Source organism: Carettochelys insculpta, chromosome 3 (genome assembly GCF_033958435.1).
Source record: "Carettochelys insculpta isolate YL-2023 chromosome 3, ASM3395843v1, whole genome shotgun sequence".
NCBI lineage: Eukaryota > Metazoa > Chordata > Testudines > Carettochelyidae > Carettochelys > Carettochelys insculpta.
Genome location: NC_134139.1, coordinates 145,433,365 through 145,455,858, shown reverse-complemented (window position 1 = coordinate 145,455,858; position 22,494 = coordinate 145,433,365). Strand labels below are relative to the sequence as shown.

At 46.5% G+C, this 22,494-nt stretch overlaps 1 protein-coding gene across 1 annotated transcript in view; it reads right to left on the bottom strand.

Annotated features, from left to right (window-relative positions):
• IBTK (inhibitor of Bruton tyrosine kinase) overlaps positions 1-22,494 on the bottom strand; it is a 111,306-nt gene that overhangs the window by 25,866 nt on the left and 62,946 nt on the right. Inside the window, exons 20-23 of the mRNA XM_074990977.1 lie at positions 16,519-16,646; positions 10,783-10,895; positions 9,925-10,073; positions 4,695-4,858 (exon numbers count right to left, since the gene is read on the bottom strand). Coding sequence (XP_074847078.1) covers positions 4,695-4,858; positions 9,925-10,073; positions 10,783-10,895; positions 16,519-16,646 — 554 coding nt within the window. The remainder of the gene's footprint in view (positions 1-4,694; positions 4,859-9,924; positions 10,074-10,782; positions 10,896-16,518; positions 16,647-22,494) is intronic.

Here is a 22,494-nt window from a genome sequence, read left to right as displayed (position 1 = left end):
GATTTGGCCCAATTATCACACCTTCTTAAAGGTTCTATAGACACAGGATAACCTAAGACATTACTGCTGGAAACATTCCCCATGGCCCTTCTGTTTTGGTTCCCTTATGCTTTTACATCACTGCCAGGGAAATGAGGAAGGAGAATGTGATGAGCCTTTAAATAAAAAAATCACAAACATAGGGAGCCTTGGACAGTTCTCTTTGCCTCCCTTCAGACAGCACAGCGTAATACAAGCTTCCAAAACCAGTGCAAGTCAGTGCGGCCTTTAATTTGCTGCTTTGTGTTCCTCTAGTTATGCAAAGTAGCATAATCCATCTTTAATAGCTTATGTACATATCAGAGACACAGTTAAAAAGAAAAAGTGATTTAAAGTTGATATGTTTAGTGACTTGAAGACATGTACTAGGTTACCAGAAGATTAACTGTTTTGTTTCTTCCCTCTGGTTCACTTGATATTGGCCACCTTTTGTCTGAACCACTATGGCTGTTCTTATGTTCACTTCACAGCACTCTTTTGGTTTCACCTGGAGAGTCTGTTGCCTTCACACTCTAAAAACCTAAGGTAATTCCCAGACAAAACTGCTGAGATGTAGCCACACATAGAAATATCTAACAACTAACTTCAGAACAAAAATATCGTCACAGGGTGGTTGTAATTATCCCAAAGCCATATGTTCTAAAACCAGGAATTTACAGTGAAGGTGCCTGAACTACACATTTTTAACTGAACATAGCTGAATTTCTTTGAAGTATAAGACCTCACCTCTGAATTTCCTGGGTTTGTGGGTAATTACAAAATCCACTCCTAATGCTTACCCCCTTACGTTACTGACACAATGGTTTATTGCTGAGACTCTCCAATAGTGTTTTGCATGGGGAATTTTATACAAGACTTTAAAAAGTTAACAAAGAATTCTTAGTCTGCTCTTAACATGTGAAAGCTCATTACATAATAAATAAAATTGTTAGTCTTAAAGGTGCTGCAGACCTGCTTGTTTCTGTAAAAAATATTAAGTAATAAAAAAAAAATTAGTGTAAAACCCTTACACACGTTAAGTTATGTATATTCTGTATCCCACATTTTTCCTTACTAAAGTAAGCAGTTGTTGTGAGAATGTTATTGGAAACAATGAGAATTAAGGCCACCCTCAAAACAGAACATATAGAAAATTACTAATGAAGCTTTATGTAATGATTTAAGGTAGGACTTTGTGTGGAAAAAGTCTTTCAAACCCATTTTTAAAGAAGAAAAAAACACAGATGATTCTTTGAGGTATTTTTTAATCCCCATCCCACTTCTGGTATGCATAGTGCAAACGTACTGAATTATGATACTGAAATATCAAAATCAGGACCAGCTACAAGGTAAGATAAAGAACTTTGACTATGTCTAGGCAGCGGTGCTATTTCAGGTAATGGTGGTCTCCTGAAATAGCTGCCTGCATCTATGCAACGTGCCCATTTGCTCGAAACAGTTTTTGAGATAACAGGAGCACTATTCCGGCATCTCTGTACCCCTCATCACATGAGGAGTACAGGGATGCCTCGACATAGGGCTTTGTTTTGAGTTTAGGGTGCCAGCTAGACATAGCCTTTGTTAGTTATACCTTTACGGATTATAATTATGGATAATAAATGGGTTAACACTTAGGCCAAGGCCCAGTTGGCGTTAATGTAGTTTTGGAAGTTTTTCTCCTCTCTCATATATTTCCTTAAAATGATGTTATTGCTGACAGGGTAAAGGTAAAATGTTGTGCTGGAAGAATTTATGTAAAAGTCCACAAACCTGTAACAATTTTACAGGTTGTACTGCTCAAAACCAGGATTCTGTGGTCCGGCCAGACCACAGATGTTAGTGGAATAGAGCCATGAGGCTAAAAGGGAGGATGCTTGGGTGGAACCCAGTGATAGGGTTGGTGGCCCTGGCCAGAGGTGTCGGCCCAGAGATGACAGCTGTGTGGCCAACATACTGCACCAGCAGCCCAGCCAGGGCTGGAGACAGCCTCCATGGGGTCAGAGCTGTGTCCGCAGCCCAACCAGGGCTAGAGCTGGCATCTGCAGTTGCAGAAGGAAATCCGTGTGTGATCAGGACCAGGACGAAAATAAAGGAGCCCCAGAGCTGGCAATGGGAGGGTCAGCAGGGTGAACAGGGTCAGCAGGGGACCTCCACTAGTCTGGCGAATTCCCTTGTTTGAGACTGGTCCAGCACCCTCAGGACCTGACAAGGGAAATGCAACTTGTACTGGGAAAACCAAGAGGCAAGGTGACACAGCAACATACTGACAAAAATTGTAAAAGCAGCAATGTTGCATAAATTGAAGCTGATATATGCATATTGTACAGGTTACCACGAACAAATGTGTAACACTGATTGGGGAATGGGTAAAAAAATATGTAACAAAGAAATGTATAAAAATATTCTATTGAACAAAACTAAATTGGTGGAATCTCTGGACCAAACACCAAAAGCAATGACAAATTAGACCAGAAGACAGAGGTGGCCATCAAGAAGTACAGCTGAACTTCCTGGTATCCAGAACACGGTATGTTGGGCCCCATATCAATCCATCATGTCTATTATGTGGCACAAATATGTGCTCAGAAACCATAAACAACAATAATTCTGTCTGAAATTGTTCAAAAGTGACAACTGATAAGCTCAATTCAGTGAACTTGTGAGTCAGTTTCACACCTTAAACTCCAATTTCCTCCATTGCAGATATTAAAACCAATTTATTCTGAATTACATAGAAAAGGTTGTGTGTTAGAGGAGTGGTGTCTGTGGCTGCTCTTCCCCTTATGCCTTTCTGGAAAGTGAGAGGAAGTGAGTGTAGCCAGAGATTCATCAGGCACTGCTGACCAAAATTGTACCAGACCAATCTGATAGCTTTCTTTTATAGGATAACAAGTCTTGTGAATAAGGGAGACGTTGTGGATGTGTTATACCTAGACTTCAGTAAGGCATTTGACACAATCTTCTTATCAATAAACTAAACAAATATAACTTAGATGGGGCCACTAGAAGGTGGGTGCATAACTGGCTGGATAACCATTCTCAGAGAGTAGTTATTAATGGTTCACAGTCATGCTGGAAGGGCATAACAAGCGGGGTTCCACAGTGATCTGTTTTGGGACCATTCTATTCAATACCTTCAACAACAATTTAGATACTGACATCGAGAGTATGCTGATTAAGTTTGCAGATGATGATACCAAGCTGGAAGGGGTTGCAACTGCTTTGACAGATAGGGCAATAATTCAATGATCTGGACAAACTGGAGAAACGGTCTGAGGTAAACAGGATGAAGTTTAATAAGGACAAATGCAAAGTACTCCACTTAGGAAGAAACAATCAGCTTCATATATACAAAATTGGAAGCGACTGTCTAGGAAGGAGTACTGTGGGAAGGTATTTAGCGGTCATAGTGGACCACCAGCTTAATGTGAGTCGTCAGTGTAATGCTGTTGCAAAAAAAGCAAACAAGATTCTGGGATGCATTAGCAAGACTGTTGAGAGCAAAACACAAGAAGTCATTCTTCCACTGTACTCGGTGCTAATTAGACCTCAACTGGAGTATCGCGTCCAGTTCTGGGCACCACATTCCAAGAAAGATGCGGAGAGAAATTGGAGAAGGTCCACAAAAGAGCAACAAAATGCATTAACAGTCTAGAGAACATGAGCTATGAGGGAAGACTGAAAGAACTGGGCTCGTTTAGTTTAGAAAAAGAGAAAACTTAGAGGGGACATGACAGTGGTTTTCAAGTACCTAAAAGAGGGTTACAAGAGGAGGGAGAAAAATTGTTCTCCTTGGCTTCTGAGGACAGGACAAGGAACAATGGGCTTAAACTGCCGCAAGGGAGGTTTAGATTAGACATTTGGAAAAACTTCCTGTCAGGGTGATTAAACACTGCAATAAATTACCTAGTGAGGTTGTGGAATCTCCATCCCTGGAGATTTTTAAGAGCATAGTAGATAGATACCTATCGGAGATGGTCTAGATGGTGTTTGGTCCTGCTGAGAGGGCACGGAACTGGACTTGATGACCTCTTGAGGTTCCTTCCAGTCCCAGTGTTCTATGATTCTATTACCAAAAGAATCCAAGTTCATGCATATGGTGTATACATGCCTACAGTGAGGTCCATGCAGATAAAATACTTCAAAAACTACAATAAGACTCTGTTTTGATTGCTAAACAAATTTGATCCCAAACTGCCTGTAAATACAATAACATTCAAACTGTCAAACATCTCCCTCAGATAAAAATGGTACACTACACTGACAGCCCCCAACTGCTGCAATAACAAACATGTAAAATGACCTTTTACTGCATAGTACTGTAGTATTGTTTTTTAATTGAAGGATTAAGGAGTAAAGGACGCAAGTAATAGAAAGAACTACTTTAAATTTTAAAAAGCCCTTTGAAACAACATCCCTTTTAAGATCATAGAATCAAGATGTATCTAATGGTTCTCTATAATTCTTCAAGAGAAAGCAAGCATATCATTTTGCAAAAAGAAAGCCAGTAGCCTTAGCCAACATGTCAAGTGTTGCTGGTATCATATTATCAATTTAAACACAATTAACTTTTCACTTTGAGAAGAAAGTGCACATTAGTAGTTTAATAGTCTATCTTTACCAAATGCAAAGCGGAATACTTGCCAGCTAATTACTTACAATAAATTTTACTGTACCTGAAAGAGGTGGCAACCCAACTTGGAGAGTTTGCAAAGTTGTTTTTATTACTGGGAATGAACTGTGGAACAGACCGTTTCAGTGCTGGTAATCCCTCATTTAATTTCATCTCCGTATTAGAACGTGGGGCTTTTGCACCCTGATCATACATTTTGTCTTTCATCTGAAACACAAAATAATTGCACCCTCTAAAACATAAAATAATTAAACGGAAATAGGGGTTTTCCTCCCATTTAGAAAAGGGTGATGTTAGAAGTGACAAAAGTTGAAAAAAATAAAATATATACGAAGAGATCTACAGAAAAATATCACAAACAGATGTATTTTAATCAATCCCAGGTCCATCTGCTTATCTGTGTTATGTTTAACTGACAGCATCCACCAAAAACAAGAATGACCTTAGAACTATGTTCAAGTATTTTACTAGATTAGGAGTACTATTACATTAGTTTGAGATTTGTTACAGGTCTAAAATAACAAGTTTGATATCTCAGGCTATGTCTAGACAGCCGTTTTGTTGACAAGACCCAGGGAGCAGACAGATTGCGACGTGCATTCCATTGACAGTAAGTCGACAGAATGGAGCATTTTTTCGACATCTGTACCTCACTTGCCATAAGGAAGAATGCCTCCGTCAAGAGAGATCTGTTGTCTGGATGTTCTGGAGGTGGGGGGGCGGGTGTTCTGTCAATAGAAAAGGCCACCAAGATGCCATGCAGGTGCCCCAGTGGACAGTCTGTCCACAGCAATCAGCTCTCTATGGTTCCCACCTCCTACCCTTCTTAAAGCTGCAGGGAGCCCGGGAATTCCCCTGGCAGGAAGCTGAGAGGCATTGGAACAGCTGTGCAGCACTCCCCCATGCCCTCATGGCTGCACCTTCTTGCAACATGGCAGAACACCAGGCACCCTGAGACACCCTTGGGCCCTCAAAGGAGCAGCCTCAGGAGTTCCAGGATCCACCCCAGGGCTCCAGTAGGCATGCCCCCCTTCTCAAGTGAGTCCAAGCTCCAGGCCCTGCTGGACTTGTGGGAGGAGGAGGAGGAGGAGGAAACCCACCAGGACTCCAGAGCCAGGTGCTGGAATGCTGACATCTATAGCCAGATGGCAGAGGCCCTGGCAGAATGGGGCTACTCCCACGGCACACTTCAACAGGTGTGCACCAACGTAAAGGAGCTGTGGCAGGGGCATGTGTTGGCCTGGGATGCTGCGGGGACAGAACCCCCTACTGCCCCTACTATGAGGAGCTGCACTGCATTGGGGAGGCAGCGTGGGGGAGGAAAGGGAAGCACATCACCCCTGACCTCAGCCTGGAGCAGGAGCCTGAGAAGGAGGACCAGCCACTCAAGTGGCAGCACCAGAAGCCAGATTCTGAGACCACCAGTCTGGTCATTGCACTGGACTCAGTCCCCTGCAGACAGGATACTTCCTGGGCCTTCTCCAAACTGGAAAAGGGTTCCTCTGGTGAGTGCCCCATTTGTCACACACCCCAGGGTGTGGGAGGTGGGCACAGACAGGACGGGCTGTGAGTGTTGCTCCGCCAGCTCAAGTGTGACCCCATGCTGTGGTCCCAGCACGTGGAACCACTTACAGCAGTAGTGTACATCACCTGGACCCAGCAGATGGCCCAAGGGCACGGGTGGCATTCTGAGACTGAGGGGATGGCCCTCCCAGCACCTGCCATGGCTGGAAGATAACTAGTCACAAGGGCCCCTGCCTGACCCCAGACACATAGAGGAGAGTGGCACACAGGCATGCCTGTGGGCACAAGGCAGCACCCATTCCCGCAGGCAGCACTGTGAGCCACAGGTGTGCGAGTGGGTCCCAGGGTGGACTAGGTTGCTCCCAGCTCATGTACCACCCGTGAGAGGAGCCCTCTCTGGCCGGACACCCCCCTTGGCTGCCAGCCATTGACTGGGGCGGCAGGGGGGCTGCAGAGCCCACCACAGTGCTGGAGGCACATCAGAGTCCCTGTGCGGCAGGACCTGCTGTGCAGGCCACAAGTCTTTGTTCCCAGAACATCTCCGTCCCTTGGCCCAAGCAGTATTGATCACTGCTCACTATGGGGGGAAACAACCTCAGGGGCTGTTTTGAATGAACAGCTCACCATCTCTCTCTCCCTCTTTGTATTTCATATAGCTGCACCTGCGACAACCGAGGGCCAGGCCACCCCAAGTACATTACCAGACTGCCCCACAGAGCCACAGGAGGAGATGGAGGGTGCACGAGGACATCTTGCAGCAGCATATTGCCATCCTCAAGGACATTCAAAACACCCGGGCATACCGTGTCCAAGAGGATGTCGAGTGGTGGTTGTGGCAGTGGGACCAGCCGATGTCCCACTGTGACTCTGTCACCAGCGTCTGGCGGGACATGGTGGACCAGCAATCCATTGCTGCCCCTGCCACCCTACTCCCACCTGCCCTCACACAAGTCAGCCTGGACCCTCACCTGCTCCCCCGGCCAATGGCCATACCAGCCCTCCCCCAGTCCCTGTGCTCCCCATGCCCCCCAGCCCTCCTGTCAACCCAGACCCAACCCCCGCCCCTTGTTTGTACCTCTCTAGGTTCCCAGACCCATGCCAGCCCTGAACTTGCAGCAGAAAGGGGTCCCAAGGCCAATGCTGCTCAGTATCCCTCTTCCCCTCAGGTTTGCTGCCCACTCCCCTGTTCTGAGGCCCTTGTCCCAAGCCCCACCCCATGTTCAAGTTGAAAGGCCCCCCCATCTCCCTAGAGTCCCAGCCACCAGTCCCCCATACTTTGCATATAGTGCTCACATTAAACCCAGTTATTTTTCACCACACAAACACCTGCTTATTGTACAGAGGTCAGGAAGAGGTGAAGGGACAAAGGGAGGGGTCATGGTGGGGACGTGATCGGGCTGTGGGCCTGAGGCACCTGCTGGGGGGACCTGAGGTCCTTGAGAGAAGCTCTCCCTCAGGAACTCCCAGATTCATACCCCATCCTGATGAGCTAGTGAATGGCAGCTATGCTCAGCTGCTTGTAGGCTCACCTCTCTTGTCTGGCATCTGCCCTCCACCCTGGAAGGAAGGCTTTCCCCTTCCTCTCCACAATGTTGTGCAGGATACAACAAGCTCCCACAAGCTCAGGTATGTTGCACTCCCCCATATCAAGGCAGGTCAGAAAGCACCTGAACCATGCCTTGAGGTGGCCGAACGCACATTCAGCCTGTATCCTGACACAGTTCAGGCACTCGTTGAATTGTTCCCTACTGGGGTCCCGATATCCAGAATACAGCTTCACAGCCATACCATGAGGGGGTAGGCTGCATCCCCCACAATGGAAACTGGAATCTGCACATCCCCAATCTCTAGCTCATGGTGGGGGACAAATGTGTCCACCTCCAGCTTCCAGCATAGGCTAGAATTACAAAATATGCATGCATTGTGCGCCCTGCCAGACCACCCAACATAAATATCCATAACTATCCACAGTGGTCAACCAGCACCTGCAGCATCATGGAGAAGTAGCTCTTCTTGTTGATGAACTTGACTGTGCGATGCTCCGGGGCATGGATCGGAATGCGGGTCCCATCGATGGCCCAATGCAGCTCAGGAACTCTTTGGTGGTCATGACCTGGTGAAGGTCTCCCAGACAGATGACTTTCCGCAACAGGATAAAGTTGATGACCCTCACAACTTGCAGAGGGAGGTGACCGAATACACAACGGGGACTGAGGGAGGGAGTACCTGGGCACTTGGGGAACTCCAAGCTCCTTCCCATCTGCTTCCCCATGGCCCTCTGGGAGCCCACCCTGTGAGGAGCCGTCCCCCGCCCCGGCAGTAGGGCTGTGTTACCTCCACAACAAGGGTGTGTTACCTTCACGAGGAGGGCCCAGATGGTGGACTTCCCCATGCCAAACTGGTTGCCTACTGAGCAGGTAGCTGTCAGGGGTGGCGAGCTTCCAAAGGGCAATTGCAACCTGCTTCTCCACAGGCATGGCAGCCACACCTGGACAGTGCCTCTCCAGAGGGTGGGGGTGAGCCAGGCACAGAGTTCCAACTAGGTGGCCTTCTGCATGCAGAAGTTTAGGAGCCACTGCTGGCTGTCCCGTTGCTCCATGACCAGCAGATCCCACCGGTCCAAACTGGTGCGGTGCCACCAGAGTTGCCCATGCACTGTGGGGGCTGGGTGCAAGTGCGTAGCTCCTGCAGCCAGGATGACTGTCCTGAAGATGATCTCGGGGTCTATCTCACTGAGGAACAGGAAGGTAACTGGATAAAAGTTCAGCATAAGCTGCAGTATGTCCATGTGGGGCCATTGCAATCCCACGGGCAGCTCTGGCAGCATAACACCCAGGGACCAGCTGTGCTGCCTGAAAATGCAGGAGAAGCACAGCAGGCACTGCAAGAGTTTTGCTGTCCCTCACAGGCGTAGGCAAGCCCACAGCAGGGGCAAGGAACAGCTGTCTGGAAGGGTCTCTAAGTGCACGTCTCTGCAGTGATCCAGCACAAGCTCTCACAAGGCATAGGCAGATGACGTGATTTCGGGTGGCCATTTTGCTGAGAAAGCAGCCAGGCTGTCTGGCCCCTCTGTCGGAAGAGCAGATTGCTCTTTCAGTGCACCTTGGCATCCAGATGTGCTCTGTTGACAGGTGTTTTGTCGCAAGGTATCTTCCAATACAAACTTCTGTCGACAAAAGCCTGAAGTCTAGATGTTGCCTGAGACTAGTGTCTCACAAGATATGCATTAGTCTCAATTCTTGTGAACTTCATTATTCTTTGTAAATCATCTCTTTAATTAACCTCTTAAAATTATCCTCACTAGTAATCTTCTGCCAAATACATCAGGCTAAGAAAATTGGCTTTTTTGTTTTTTGCTAAATCAGAGATTCCTTTATGGTTTGAGATAAAAATGATACCATAAATATTTTAAACATCAATCTAAGACATCACAGAATTCAAAAATTCAAAAAACAAAAGTGAGGTATAATCATACATCGTGTTTAACAACTCCTGCACACACACTATCAGCATTACCAATTAAAATACCATAGGATTCTTTTGTATTTGTTAACAAGCACTCACTTTAAAATAACTTCAGAATAAGAATGTGACTAAATTGTCCCTCTAAAAGCGCGCACACACACACACACACACACACACACAAATCAAGGTTTGCATTTTTTTAAATACACACAGAAAAGCAACAACATACTGAGGTAAGACTTTCTTTTTTTTAAATTATATTTTTAGGAACCAAAATATCCAACCTCAGTCTTATTTGCTTGAAATCCTGTTGTAAAGTCAGGGGACTGCAAGTCTCTGGGGCTACTCACTCCTGCATAACTACCTTCGGAATCAGATGTCAACAGTTCTGGAAGTGACTCCACAGAGTTAGCCTTATCCAACTTTATTAAACCTAAAATGTATTGGATCAGAATACAACATACCATGAAAAGCAGGACTGTTACGCAGTGGTTATAATAAAAACACACAGAGCTAGAAGGTTGCAGCATATTTTGAACATTATACAATTACAAAACTAAAATAGAAAAACAAACAAACAAACACTCAATACAAGACTCAAAGGGATAGCTCATTGTACAACCCTACACAGTTGTAGATCACCATCATCTTTGCACAGAATAAAATAGCTCCCTTGCTCTAATCTGATTCACACAAACTATTTACTTTTTTCTGTTTCTCAAAAAGAAGACAATGAAAAAAAGGCTAATCAGTTTCCTGTCATTTTCTTTCTTGATCTCAAGTTATGATTCAATGTTTGAGCTGCCAACATTACCAAGGAATATTTAAGTTTCCCCCCAACCACCAAAAACAACCACCATCAGAAAACGTCCTTCAACCTTAGTTTTAAAAAACGGGTTTGTTTTCCAAAAAACTAAGTTTGGGGCCAAAGTTAACCTGACGAGCTATCCCTTTAAAAATTCTGTATTATATTTCTATAATTTATTCAAATAAACCATTACAATCCATTCTGAATGTTTACAACCTGTTATGCGTTAACTAAGGAATTCTTCTACAGATGAGCAGAAAGTAGTATAGCATTTCACTTTCAAGTTGATACTAGATTTAGTGATACCCAGAATGAAAGCTTACATGCCACTAACCTGTGGAGGGTGGACTCTGAATAATATCTGAAAGGTTATATCCACCAGAGCTGTCCGATCGTCTTCGTGGCTTCTTTTTAACCCTCATTTTTGCTTTTTTGAGAAGAGCTTCCCTATGCAAAAAAATTTATATTTAAGGAGTCCTCAGAAATAGCTAAATTAATATTTTTAAATCACTCAGATAATACGAAAGCTTATGTATAGACTAGGATGTTAGCATCAATTATGATTATATATAGAACATCAAGTGTGTGTGCATGAGCGTGACAAATCAAACTAAAATTACTGGCGTGGTACGTGTATCAAGATTATTATTAAGCTTTTCTTCTCACAGAATCTTAACACTTCCATGTTCATTAGACCAGGTACGGATACACCGACTATAGTGCAGTGGATTAGTGCTCCTTACACGTAAGAAATGAACAAATCGAGATAAGAAATGTGTATTCTGCATGTTTGTTTACTACTAAATGGAGCCCTTACATTAGGTTTGGTACTCTTTTTGCTACCTAGGAGGGTATAATGTAATTATATCCATTTATGTAAATTAATTACACAGCTCAGAACTCTCAGATTCTTACTAACTGTACATTTTAGTGGGTTAGAAAATGGTGAATAATGTTGCATATTTACTAGACAATTAACTTCTCATGGCTGGTATCAAGTAGCATTCACACAATGACTAGAATTTAAATGCAAAATTTGTTTTATTACCTAAAGCTACCATGAATGTTTCTGATACATGAACTTCTCACATCAAAACATGTTTCACATTTATTACTAAATAATTTATCAAATAGAAATTAACTGTAGTCAGTCAGTTAAGATGATTATTTCAGGTCAGCCTGGGGAAATTTTTCAAATATATTTAATAGTAACATAGAGAAAGCTGTGCTAGTCTCTACTATCAAAACAAAAAAGCAGTCAAGTCAGAAAAAAATTATCAAGGTAAGCGAATCAGAGAGTAGAAGGGCAGAAGGGGATGGGGGTTAAGAATTAGATAAAGCCACATATGCAAAAGACCCCCTATAATGACCCAGAAAATCCCGGTTCACACCACATGTTAATGTGTCCAATTTGAATATAAAAGACAGTTCAGCAGCCTCTCTTTCAAGAGTGTTGTGAAAATTCCTCTTCAGTAAGATGCAGACTTTTAAGTCATTAACAGAATGGCCCACTCCATTAAAATGCTGGCTGACTAGTTTGTGGGTCAGGAGTGTTTTTATGTCTGTTTTGTGACCATTAACTCTTTGTCTAAGAGAGTTTGAAGTCTGTCCAATATACAAAGCATCTGGGCATTGCTGGCACATATGATGTTAGTTTACTCTCTGATTTGCTCACCTTGATAATTTTTTTTTCTGATTTGTCAACCCTGATTACTATTTTTGGTTCTCTGTGCCTTAAATATTGAGTCTGTTCTGGTATGGCTATGGTCTGAAGAAGTGAGTCTGTCCCACAAAAGCTCACCTAATCAATTATTTTGTTAGTCTTGAAAGTGCTACTTGACTGCTTGTTTTGAAAATATATTTAAGTGAAAGTAATGGAGTTTAGGTTTCTACTCAAGTATCTCTCATTTTCAAGAGATTATCTCATATGGCACTTAGGCTGACCCCTACTGTACCATAATTATAAAGCTTGATCTCAAGTTACTGTAGATATTTTCACAATTCTCACTTTACGCAGAAAAATAACCTTTAAACTCAAAAGTTTTTGATAGGCACTCCTAGATTCAGCATTTTTTTCAACAATTAGCAAATGTAATATATATTTGTTGTTACAGTGGATAATACAGGTTTAATCTTAGCCAATCATTCTTCTTCCTACATTGCCTATTTTGTCCAGGTTCCTACACAACAGTGACATGTACAGGTTATATCTCCCTCATCCAGAACCCTTGGAACCTGAGTGATCCCGAACAAGGGGATTTTCCAGATGAGGGGAGGTCAGGCTTCCTGGATGCCCATGTGGGGTGATTAGGGGAGTCTGGTTTTGCAGAGCTCCCCTATGGGGCTGACAGAATCTCCTGCCTTGATCGGATTCCTTGCCCCAGCCAGCTTCCAGCAGGGTGTGGGGCTCCCCCAGGCTGGTTTGCATTCCCCTGCCTGTGTGGCTGCCAGCAGGGCTCTGTGTTCCTGTCAGCTCCCCATTAAGGGGCTGTCAGGCTCCCCACAGACCCAACCAGACTCCTCATGGCCGACGGCAAGGCTCCCCCGGCCCTGCCAGGATCCCTGCAGATGTAGAGATGCCAGCGAAGCTCCATGCCCCAGCCAGCTTTCCGCTATAGAGCTGCTAGGTTCCTGTGGCCCTGGCAAGCTCCCCGCTGCACAGCTACCAGCGGGCTCTGTGCCCTGGCCAGCTCCCCATTGCAAGGCTGCCAGCAGGGCTCCATGGACCTCAGCCAGGTCCCCGCAGCTGCTGGGCAGCCGGAAGGGCTCTGTGCCCTGACAGGTTCCCCACTGGTTCCTTGCCATGGGACTCTTGGTGGCTCCTGACTGGGGCTGGGATCCCCATAGTGGGCTCCCCAACCTGGCTCCCTGCCTCAGGGCTGGCCCTGGGGCTCCCCAGCACAGGCTGCTGGCCTGGCTCCCTAGCACCAGCCCGGCTCTGCTCCAGCCCCGCACAATTAGTGCTCTGGTCCAGCAATATCCAAGCTCCTGCTGAATGAGGGATATTTCCAGACCAGAGATTTTTAACCGGAACAACAGATTTGCAAAGTCAACTCTTCTGAAGTACATTATATACACACTCATAATTTCAGTCTTCTTCCCTGTTTCTGAAACACCCACTGAGCAGTATGAATAAACAATTTCTGTAATCTCAAGTGGAAGATAATCAGGGCCATGACAGCTGATTAACTTCATAGCATGAATTTTAAAAAGCACTAACTATCCAGTTCTGATGTGTCAAATCCTGGAAGGTTTGCTATGTTCCTCTTCTAAGCTAAATGTGATACGCTGCAATATTTGCATCAGTGGTGCTTGCTTCTTCTGTAAGTATTTGCCAAAGAGAAAAACTATGAATATTTAAACAGATGTTAAATAAATTATTTGAACACAGGTTCATAGGACTCAATAGATTACCGGAGGATTCAATGAGTCTTCTGAAGATCCACTACTTACCTGGCTATAACAAAAAGGGACAGGAGAACTTTGACATGGGTTTACTCAGTCTACAACTTTATTATTAGATCTCTGGGACTACAAAGCAGATTAGCCCTTATGTTTATTCGATAATTGCTTGCAGGGCCTCTTCTTGCTCCTCCTCTTCCCCTTCTTTTCCATCCCTGTCTTTCCAGCAAATCCATTGCAGGGATTTTACCATCCAGTGCCATCTTGAAGGAGGATAAAGGTGGGCTATAACAATGGGGGATTGCCTCCCTTCAGTACCAACCAATGGAGGTCTCCAGCTGCACCCCATATATTCCTTTAATGAATACCTCTGTATAAGTCCTTTTCCACGACATTTATCTGGTCACCGTCACTGTACACTTTTCTGCCTTACGTTTAAATAATGAGTTGTAATATATGGCCTACAGCACATCATGCCATGCACAAACAAATCACAAAATTGCTGCAACTGCACACAAGCCAATTACGTGGTAAGGGAAAAATTTCTTCTCAGACCCCCTAAAAAAGTAATGGCTAGCATAATATTTATAGCAGGTGTTGACTAAAGCTCACATTTTACCACTTCAGCCTGGGTTTGTGTAAAATGGAAGCTCCCAGTCTGTGCTTTGTCCCTTTCCAAACTTTCCACTTCCAGTCAGTATCCCACCACCTCTTTTGGAGAATCTGAATCTTTCCTAACCTTCCCCTGTCCACCCCATAAAGCACTGTTCCCTTCTTCTGGTCAGAACAGCCAAAATTTCCCCCTGCCCAGGTTAAATGTGCAGGGTGATCATTTGTGGAAAACTCTATGCAAGTTCTCATGAAGTACTACCTGACACCATTGTGTATGCTAATCTTACCACTCATCAATCAAAATGTTTTAATCACTTGACCACCCTAATTTTTACTGAACAACTCTAGAATTCTCAGTTCTTAAAGTTATCATAAAATATAATTATTACTCTCCTCCACAAATCTACTCTGCTGGAAAATATGTAAATGCTATTATGCGGTAGGAGATAATGTTGCCTAGTGGATAGCGCATCAGAGACATTAATTCTTCTCCAACCCCTGTTAACCTACTGGATGATCTTCAGCAAGTCACTTCACTTCTGTTCATCAATTTTTCTATTTTTTTGCAAAATGTATTAATGATATCAACATCCTCTGGAAATCAATTGCTTAAAAATGTCTTTTAAAAAAAAAAATAAGCACACATTGTTTTGTCACCCTCAAGTCATTTCTTCCTGTAATTCCCATTTGATGCTTACAAAAATACTGGCATTAACTGAAGAACACGAAAGCTACATAAGCTACAATAAGACAGTAAGATCCCCATCCCTTTTGCAGTGATCGCACAGAACTCCATGCATCCAGGTGCACTCTGGGCACATACCTGATCTAACAGTGCCACAAGTCACAACAAGAGGTAGGGGAAAAGGAACTAGCAGGAGCCTACCACATTTCAGTGCACACAGAACTTTGAAAAACCTAAGGTCATTCTGGTCAGACAGAGAGGAAAGGTTTATTTATATTTTAAATAGAAAACAGGCAAGTTTTAAAGCTGGTAGTATGAGGCTCATTTGCAGGCAAAACATGTTACATTTAACTTTAATACAGTACAGGAGATGTAGAGTTCTCCAGCCCTCAATTATTATTAAATTTCTAGTTCTTAAGCGTTGTTTCTAAATGCTGATTTTCCATAGTATATTAAATAGATGTCTTCTCTCACCTTCTCTCTTCAGTGATTGTATCTGTTTCCATGGCTTCTACCACTTGAACACTGATTACTACCAAATCATCCTCTTCTACCTATGCGTTCTCATGATCCATCCTGTCATGGATCTGTGTGTACTTCTGATACTTCTCTCCGGATTCAGAAGGTCTAAAACTTACCACGTCTCTTGCAAAGACTTCTGCTCTTAAACCCTTTCGGTTGACTGCACCATATAATCTTGCTACACAATCTCACAATTTGGAATTACTTTCACATCTTCTCCAACCTCAAAAATCTAGATTCATCAGAACTTGCCACTTCTTCCTCTTAGTCTCTAAAATGTGTTAATTTCCTTAGTACTTTCTCTCTCACGCTTTGGTTACTTTTCCTCTCCAACCACCCACGCTCCCATCTTTCTATTCCAACTACAATTCACTGAAAACAATGCCACCCCACTTCCAAAACTTTTGACATCATTTTGATATCATCTCCTCTTCTTCCACACATCACCTCATTGGATTATCCCCATTGCTTTAAATTTTACACCTCATCTGTAATTTTACAGCATTCCATAATTCAGCTGCTGCTTACAAAACCACCTTCAACTCCACTCAGCCTAAACCTCATTCTGAACTGGTCCTTTTGCTACCTTTGTACAGCACATTGTAACTGAGGCTTATGGAAGGCGAGTACTTTGTTGACGTTTTGTGATATTTTCAGTATTTGAAAATACCCAGATTCTGGAACCTGCATTTCTTCCACTTTTGTATTTTAAATTTTCTCCATTAGTTTGATGCCACCTATCCTCTTGAAGATATTCCTATGTGTGGTTCACTTGGCTGGAGTAATGAATGACAAAAACTCCAGAGGCCAACTATTTCAGCAATCAGAGAAAGAAAACGTAAGACTTACTGTGATGTTTGTTCTGTACTGATTTCTTCTTTCAAGAAGACAAAGTTTTCTCCATCATCAGGCTCCAAAGAGCTGATGTCAGGTCCCTCTTGATATGGAGTAATCACTCTCCTTACCATAGCTGGAATCTGCAATAATCAGAAGTTAACAACAGACATTGCTCCTTTTAAGCTGTGTGCTAGAAAGCATACTATTTCTCATAGAAGTAACAGATGATAGTCACTTGAACACATTTTAGTACCCAGGTGATGTGACCATTATTCATTATAGCCTACAAATCCAAGAAAATTAATAATTAAAAATACCTCATGCAGACCCGAAATGAACACTCACATCCACACACCACATATTTTTTAATTCTCTTAAAGAAAACGTAAGAGGTTCCAAACTCACTTAAATTTAATCTGGTTTCATAAGAGAACAAAGAAAAGTTACTCACCGTAGTAACGATGGTTCTTTGAGATGTGTCCCCATGCGTGCTCCACGATAGGTGTTGGGCTCGCCCCGGCGCCGCAGGTCAGATCTTTCCAGCAGCTTCTGTCGGACCGCGCATGCGCCGGTGCGCACCGCTCCCTTGCGCGCTTCCGGCCACGTGCGCAATCCGGTCCCCGCCAGTTCCTTGACCAACCGCCTCGGATGCTCCTGAAAAATACTAAACAGAGATCCGAAGTGGGGAGGATGGGCGGGTGGTGGAGCACCCACGGGGACACATCTCGAAGAACCATCGTGACTACGGTACGTAACTTCTCTTTCTTCCTCGAGTGTCCCCGTGGGTGCTCCATGATAGGTGACTACCCAGCAGTAACCCAATATAGGAGGTGGGTAATCGGTTTACGTACAGCTTGTCCCCGAGAGGACCGCTGTCGAGAGATGGGTATCCTCTTGGAATACCCTGTGAAGGGCATAATGCTTGGCGAAGGTGTCATAGGATGACCAGGTCGCCGCTCTGCAGATGTCTTTTAGTGCAATGCCCTTGAAAAAGGCTTTTGATGCCACCACTGCCCTAGTGGAGTGAGCCCTAGGCGGGGCCAGTAAAGGAGTCTAAGTTCGTAAAACATTTTTATGCAGGATACGATGTGCTTCGAGATTCTCTGCGAAGAGAGACCTTCTCCTTTTGATTTGGGAGTGAGAGAGACTAGGAGTCTATCCGTTTTCCGGAAGGACTTAGTCCTGTCTATATAGAAAGCCAGCGCCCTCCTCACGTCCAGGAGGTGTAGGCACGCCTCTTTGTTGGAGTTATGAGGCTTTGGATAAAACGAGGGTAAAACTATAGGTTCGTTAATATGAAACTCTGAAGAAACTTTGGGAACAAAGGCTGGATGCAGCCATAAGGTTACCGCCTCCTTGGAAAATACTGTGCAGGGTGGCGTTGCCATAACTGCCGCAAGCTCGCTCGCCCTGCGAGCTGACGTGATTGCAAGGAGGAAGGTCGTCTTTATCGTAAGGAGACGGAGGGAAACCATGGCTAAGGGTTCAAACGGTGGTCCTGTTAGCGCATTAAGCACCAGGTCCAAGCTCCACGAAGGTGGAAGCGGTTTCCGAGGGGGGTATAGGTTTACCAGCCCTTTGAGGAACCTGGTAACCATGGGATGGGCAAACACCGTGTGCCCTTCCTCTTCATGTCTGAAAGCCGATATAGCAGCAAGGTGGACCTTCAACAAGGATAGGGAGAGTCCGCCTCTCTTGAGGTCCAGTAAATACTCTAGTATTACAGGTATAGGCGCAGCAAGGGGGGCTAATTGCTTGGTAGAACACCATGCAGTGAATCAAGTCCATTTTTGCTTATAGGGCTTCCTGGTGGAAGTCCTCCTGCTACTTTCTAGGACTTGTTGCACTCCCTCCGTACACGTGCTCTCTAGGGAGCTAAGCCATGGATTAACCATGCTTGCAGTTGCAGGCCTCGGGGGTGTGGATGCACTATGGACCCCTGGGCTTGCGTGAGCAGATCCGGCGCCACAGGGAGGGGCATCAGTGGACGGTCCGACATGCGCAGGAGTAAGGGGAACCATTGCTGTCGATCCCACGTTGGGACTACTAGGATCATTCGGGCTCTCTCTCTCCTGGCTTTCTGCAAGACTTTGTGGATAAGCACTGTGGGAGGAAATGCGTAGAGCAGGGGGCCCCTCCACGAGATCACAAATGTGTCCCCCAGGGACCCCGTCCTGCCCTGGAGCAGTATTGTGGGCACTTCTTGTTGTGTTGAGTGGCAAACAGGTCTACCTGGGGAAATTCCCATGCGTGAAAAATCGGTCGTAGCAGATCAGAACAGATCTGCCACTCGTGTGCGAGTGTGAAGCGCCTGCTCAGCTGGTCTGCCTTCACATTGTGAGCGCCTGGTAAATACGAGGCTTTCAAGGTTATATTGTTGGCGATGCACCAGTTCCACAATTGGACTGCTTCCGCACATAAGGTACGGGACCAAGCTCCTCCTTGCTGATTTATATAAAACATGGTGGAGGTATTGTCTGTACTGATCCTGACTACTTTGCCTTGTATATGGTCTCGAAAGTGTTTGCAGGCGTTGAACACTGCTCTGAGCTCCAGTATATTTATGTGCAGTGACTGTTCCGTGGAGGACCACAGTCCTTGCGTCACCTTTTCGCCCATGTGTGCTCCCCACCCTATGTGGGAGGCGTCGGTAGTGAGAAAAACAGATATTTGTGGTTGGTGAAAGGGCACCCCTGTTAGCATGTTCTTGGGGTTCACCCACCATTGCAGGGATCTGCGCACCTCTGTCGTGGGCGACACCCCCCTGTGGACGGTGTGTGCTGCCGGTTTGTAGACACTCGCCAGCCAGTGCTGCATGCTGCGCATATGCAATCGGGCATTCTGTACCACAAACGTTGCTGCTGCCATGTGGCCCAGCAGCTGTAAGCACGTCAGAACCGGCACCGTAGGGCTGAAGGTGATGACTTGCACGAGGGAACCAATGGCGCGAAAGCGGGCATCTGGTAGATAAACCCTTGCTGTGATGGAATTTATACGTGCCCCTATGAACTCTATGTCCTGTGCGGGGTCTATCTTTGATTTTGCCAGATTGATGACCAGGCCCAGCGAAGAGAACGTGTCTGCTGTGACGCGTATCATGCGAAGTACCTCCTCCTTCGAGGCCCCTTTGAGTAGGCAGTCGTCCAGATATGGGAATATAAACACCCCCTGTCTGTGCAGGTAGGCTGACACCACTGCCAAGGTCTTGGTGAAGACTCTGGGGGCCGAGGAGAGGCCGAACGGCAGAACCTTGTATTGAAAATGTTCTTTGCCTACCATAAACTGGAGAAAACACCTGTGAGCTGGGTGAATAGTTATGTGGAAATACGCATCTTGTAAGTCGAGGGCTGCGAACCAATCTCCATCGTCCAGTGCCGTAAGTATAGAGGCGACTGTGATCATCCGAAAGCATTGCTTGCGCAAGTACCGGTTGAGGCCTCGAAAAATCTAGAATGGGCCTCCAGCCTCCTGTCTTTTTCTCTGTGAGGAAGTATCTTGAGCAGAACCCTTTCCCTCGGAGTTGCTCCGGCACTCTTTCCACTGCCCCTATAAGCATAAGATGGTCTACCTCCTGCTTGAGTCTCACTTCGTGGGAGGCGTCCTTTAGGTGGGGTCTGGGTGGAGGTCGTGGCGGTGGGAGCGACTGGAAGGGAATCGCGTAACCCGTGGCTATGATCTCCAGTACCCATTTGTCTGTGGTAATCTTTTGCCACTGGTCGCAGAATGGTCGGAGGCGATGGTGGAATAGTAGCTTCGGATGACATTGCGCGATGGTAGTGATAGTGCAGCCCTCGATCTGTGTGTCAAACTTGTGGCCTTTGGCCCTGCCCCGAGGACGCACGGCTCTGTTGAGAACGTCGCCTGGGAGTTCTGTACTGTTGGTGCTGTTGATGTCGCCCTTGCTCATAGCCCTTGTGGTACTGGGGTTGATACTGGTATCTTCTTTGTTGGGGGTAATACTTTTTCTTTCTGTATGGAGGGGTGTAAATCCCCAAGGTCCTGAGAGTAGCTCTTGAGTCTTTACTGGAATGAAGGACCGAGTCGGTTGATTCAGCAAACAGCTTCTGCGTGTCAAAGGGGAGATCAACGATCTTCGCCTGCAGATCCCTCGGGATACCCGATGTCTGGAGCCAGGACTCCCCGCGCATGACCACTACCATAGCTGTTGAGCGTGCTGCCGTATCCACTACGTCTAGGGTGATCTGAACTCCTGTCCTCGAGGCTGCGTAGTCTTCCTGCACGATGGCCTTGAGCACCGGCTTCTTGTCCTCTGGAAGCGAGTCCATGAGGGAAGTCAGCCTGGAGTAGTCGTCGAAATTATGGTTCGCTAGCTGCGCTGCGTAATTCGCCATTCTCAACAGTAGGGTAGAGGAGGAGTAGACCTTTCTGCCGAACAACTCTAGTTTCTTGGCATCTTTGTCCGTTCCCCCTGTCTTGTACTGAGAAGTGTTCGACCTCTGTTGAGACGATTCCACAACCAGAGAATTTGGTTGCGGGTGGCTGAACAGGAACTCCATGCCCCTCGCCGGGACGAAGTACTTCTTATCCGCTCTCTTGTTTATAGGCGGAGTGCACGCAGGGGTCTGCCATATTGTGGTGGCGGACTCCATGATTGCTTCATCAAGCGGAATAGCTATTTTGGAAGAGGCCAGAGGTCTCAGGTTTTTAAGGAGCTTATGGTGTTTCTCCTGCACCTCTGCTGTTTGGATGCCTTGCGTGAAGGCCACCCTTTTAAACAGCTCTTGGAACTGTTTGAGATCGTTCGGAGGATGGACGTCCCCTGGGGCCGTGGCCTCGTCAGGGGAAGATAGTGAGGAACCCCGAGGGCAATCGTGGACGGGGATGGAAACGCAGATATCTCAGGGGGAGTTGATTCTGGAACCCCGAGATTTTCCCTCGCAAGTATCTAGCGAGAGGATGTATCACCGTCAACAGGACCCAGGACCCAGGGTCCTGTTGACGGTGATACATCCTCTCGCTAGATACTTGCGAGGGAAAATCTCGGGGTTCCAGAATCATCTCCCCCTGAGATATCTGCGTTTCCATCCCCGTCCACGATTGCCCTCGGGGATATTGAACCGTCTGGGGGGATCTGTCCCTGGGAGTATGCCTATGGTGTCTATGCCCCGCGTGATAGGGGCGACCATGGCAACACGGGCACTGTTCCGGAGATGGGGACCTGGACCACTCTGGAGGCGCATACCCCCTGCGTCTGGGGGAGCGAGATCGTCTGGGTGATTGAGATAATGGAGAGACTGATTTGTGGCAGTAGTCCAGGGGTTCAAAGCCCAGGAAGGGCGATGGTGGTCCAAGCCATGGTGATGCTGGCTGTAGGAACGGGGATGGGGGCTCAGGGTATACTGGAGGTGACCCCTGCTGCCTCATTGGAGTCCACAGCATAAGTAGAGGGCTTAGAGCGAGTAGCCCTGCAGCCCTGTCTGGAGAAGGGCTGCGGTGCCGGGCTTTCTGTGCTGCCTTTCCCCTCCCCTGTGGGGCTGGCTCCACCCTTTTCCGCATCGGGGATCTCGGCCCCGCTGTCTGCGCCGCGCTCGGCACGCTGGGCTGCGGTGCCGCGCGGGTGGTCTCCCCCGGCGCCTGCAGGCCGCGTGCCTGAGAGCTCTGCACCGCCAGCTCCCCGGGGGTCGGTGCCGATAGCTGTGGTGCCGCCGGTTCCGGCGCTTGCCTGGCCGCCGCCCTGCCCGCGGTGCAGGGCGGCTGTTTGATTATCAGAGGCTCAGCCTCTGCCACGTGCGTCTCTGCGCCGCCGCCGCTCAGCTGTGACTGCGGCTAGGGGCTATGTGCTGCACCCGTCCCGCTCGCTGTGGCTGCCGGCAGGGATCGGGTTGGTGAAAGCTTCCTCCATTTTTGCGCTGATGGGGTTAGGGAAGCAGCTTTCTTTTTATGGGCCCCTGTGGGCCCCTCCTGCTGAGGCCACTCCGGCGCATCTGGCTGGAGGGCCTTGTCAAAGAGCAGCATTTTCAGCCGCAT